General features: G+C 37.0%; 1 protein-coding gene across 1 annotated transcript; it reads left to right on the top strand.

Annotated features, from left to right (window-relative positions):
• The first annotated feature begins 160 nt into the window (after positions 1 to 160).
• On the top strand, positions 161 to 1,406 carry LOC106458642. Its single transcript, XM_013918167.1, has 2 exons — positions 161 to 1,241; positions 1,351 to 1,406. The coding sequence occupies exons 1-2, from the start codon at positions 161 to 163 to the stop codon at positions 1,404 to 1,406; spliced, it is 1,137 nt and encodes a 378-aa protein (XP_013773621.1).
• Positions 1,407 to 2,567: the final 1,161 nt, after the last annotated feature.

The following is a 2,567-nucleotide window of genomic DNA, read 5'->3' as shown; positions in this document are numbered from 1 at the left end:
CAGTAGGTCAAATGAGAGACGTGTTTCTCAAATTAGAACTTCAGAAAACCAAAGAAAAAACAATCTGAGGGTTTCCGAAAGACAAACAGAGCAACACCGCAGAACTCTCGAAAGACTCGGGTCTGAAATTAGGACCTTAAAAAACTTGAGGACAAACAAGATGCGTGACTACAAAAGGCAAACATTGGAAATCAGTCGTTCAAGTGACAAACGTGTTTCCCAAAGTAGAACTATGGAAAATCGAAGAACAAATGAGAGTCGTATTATGAAAAATCAAACAGGAGATAGGCGTAGAACACTCGAGAGACGTGATACTAAAACTAGGACTTCACAAAACTTGAAAGAAAACGATATGCATAGTTCTGAAAGGCAAACATTAGAATTTAGTAGATCAAATGAAAGACGTGTTTCTCAAATTAGAGCTTCGGAAGACGAAAGAAAACACAAACTGAATGTTTCTGAAAGAGATTCTAAGGAACATCGCAGAACGTTCCAAAGACGCGTGTTTCAAACTAGGAGTTTAGAAAACATGGGAACAGATAAGATTCATGATCCTGAATGGCAAACATTGGAATTAAGTCAGTCAAATGAGAGACGTCTTTCACATAGTAAAAATATAGAAAACGAAAGAAGAAGCGAGAGACGTATTGTGGACAGACAAACAGAGGAATACCGCAGAACACTCGAAAGAAGTGAGTTTCAAACTAAGAGCTTAGGAAACTTGAGAACAGATAAAATTCACGATCTCCAAAGGCAAACACTGGATTTCAGTAGGTTAAATGAGAGATGTGTTTCTCAAACTCGAACTTCACGAAACAGAAGAAAAAACGAACTGAGTGTTTCTGAAAAACAACCAGGGGAATACCACAGAACACTCGAAAGATGTGTGTCTGAAATTGGAACATTAAAAAACTTGAGAACAAATAAGATTCATGATCCTGAAAGGCAAACATTCGATGTCAATATGTTAAATGAGAGACACGTTTCTCATATTAGAACTTTGGAAAACCATAGAATGAACGATCTTAGTGTTTCTGAAAGAGAAACAGCGGAACGCCGTAAAACACCTGAAAGAGTGGAGACTGAGTCTAGGACTTTAGCATATATGAGAATAAACAAGAGGTATGATTCTGATAAGCGTGTATTGGGCTACAGTAGAACAAATGCGAGACATACTTCTCAAATTCGAGGTGGGGAAAACGGAAGAATAAACGAGATGCGTGATTTGCAAAAGCGAGCAAGTGAACTACAAACTAGAATTAAAATACGTGACACTCAAACTAGGTCTTTAGAACACCATAGAATAAATGAAGGGCAAGATTCAAAACTGCAAACTTTTCAACACGACAGTACAAACAAAAGACGTAATTTACATCGTGGACTTTTTCCGAACGAACGAAAAGTAACTTTACATGTTTCTTGATCTTCGACTTTCTAAAGCTCTGATTTCCGAATGATGTATTTCACTGTTATCACAGGTTTTGAAACACAGCCTTCCAAATTCCCGCCTATCGTTTATTTTTCTTACTTTTAAAGCTCTAGTTTGACAGCCATACTTCTCGCTTACCCTCCGGCTTTCCCGAGTCTTAGTTACCGAATTAAATCTTTTACTACTAACTCGATTTTCCAAATCTCGCCAACGCGTTTCGGTTATTTCTCGAAGTTCCAAAGCTCTTGTCCTAGAGTCATACCTCTCATTCTTCCTTCGATCTTCGAGACCTCGAATGTTAAATCTACTTGACTTGTACAATATATAAGTTTTCACAGCTGTACTTTCAGAATGACGGCTATCTGACAGTGATATAATTTCCAGAGATCTAGTTTCAATACTGCGCCTATCGTTTGTCGTTTGTCGTTCCGAATCCCATCTTTCTGTAGTTCTTCTATTTTTCCAGGCCTTCGTTTCATACATACCTCTCTCTGCATTTCTTATGATTTTAAGAGACCTGACCTCATAATCTTCCAGTTCAGTTTTAAATCGGTTTTTTAAGGTCCTAGTTTGAAAGTATTTTCTGTCTTCTAATGTTCGTCTGTCAGAATAACGCTTGTCAGCTATTCTACGATTTTCCAAAGTTCTAATTTCAAAGTCGCCACTCACAGTTCTTTGTCGGATTTCAATAGGTTGGTTTTGATAATTACGCTCTTTCTCTATTCTCTGTTGTTTCATATATTCTCTTTGAGGAATTTGATGTTGCTGCAAGACCCTGATTTCAAATTCTGTCATTGCAATTTGTCGGTTATTTAAAGGCCCAATTTTATTATCATTGCGTATTTTATTGGATTTTCGATTTTCCAGTCTACTTGCTTGGGATTTGTGTTCATTGATTATCCCTTGGACTTTTATAGCTCGACTTTCGTATTTTGGCATCAGTTTTCGCGAATGTTGTGAATATGTTGTTTTAAGATGACGTGTTTCATCATTGTTTCTGTATTCTATTAATTCGTTCTTAGGATTAGATCGCAAGTTGGTTCTTCGATTTTTGAAAACCCTGGTTTCAGAGGTAGGCATCACAAATGTCCTTTGGTTTTCAACAAATCTATTTTTGGAGTTACATCTTGTATTTTTT

The sequence above is a fragment of the Limulus polyphemus genome, unplaced genomic scaffold, assembly GCF_000517525.1.
Source record: "Limulus polyphemus unplaced genomic scaffold, Limulus_polyphemus-2.1.2 Scaffold496, whole genome shotgun sequence".
In the NCBI taxonomy this organism is placed as follows: domain Eukaryota; kingdom Metazoa; phylum Arthropoda; class Merostomata; order Xiphosura; family Limulidae; genus Limulus; species Limulus polyphemus.
This window is presented reverse-complemented; position numbering and strand designations above follow the sequence as displayed.

Coding starts and splice junctions, on each gene's coding strand:
- LOC106458642 (XM_013918167.1), top strand. CDS start 161: ATGCGTGACTACAAAAGGCAAACATTGGAAATCAGTCGTTCAAGTGAC. Junction 1,242..1,350: donor TGATTTGCAAAAGCGAGCAA/GTGAACTACAAA, acceptor TCAACACGACAG/TACAAACAAAAGACGTAATT.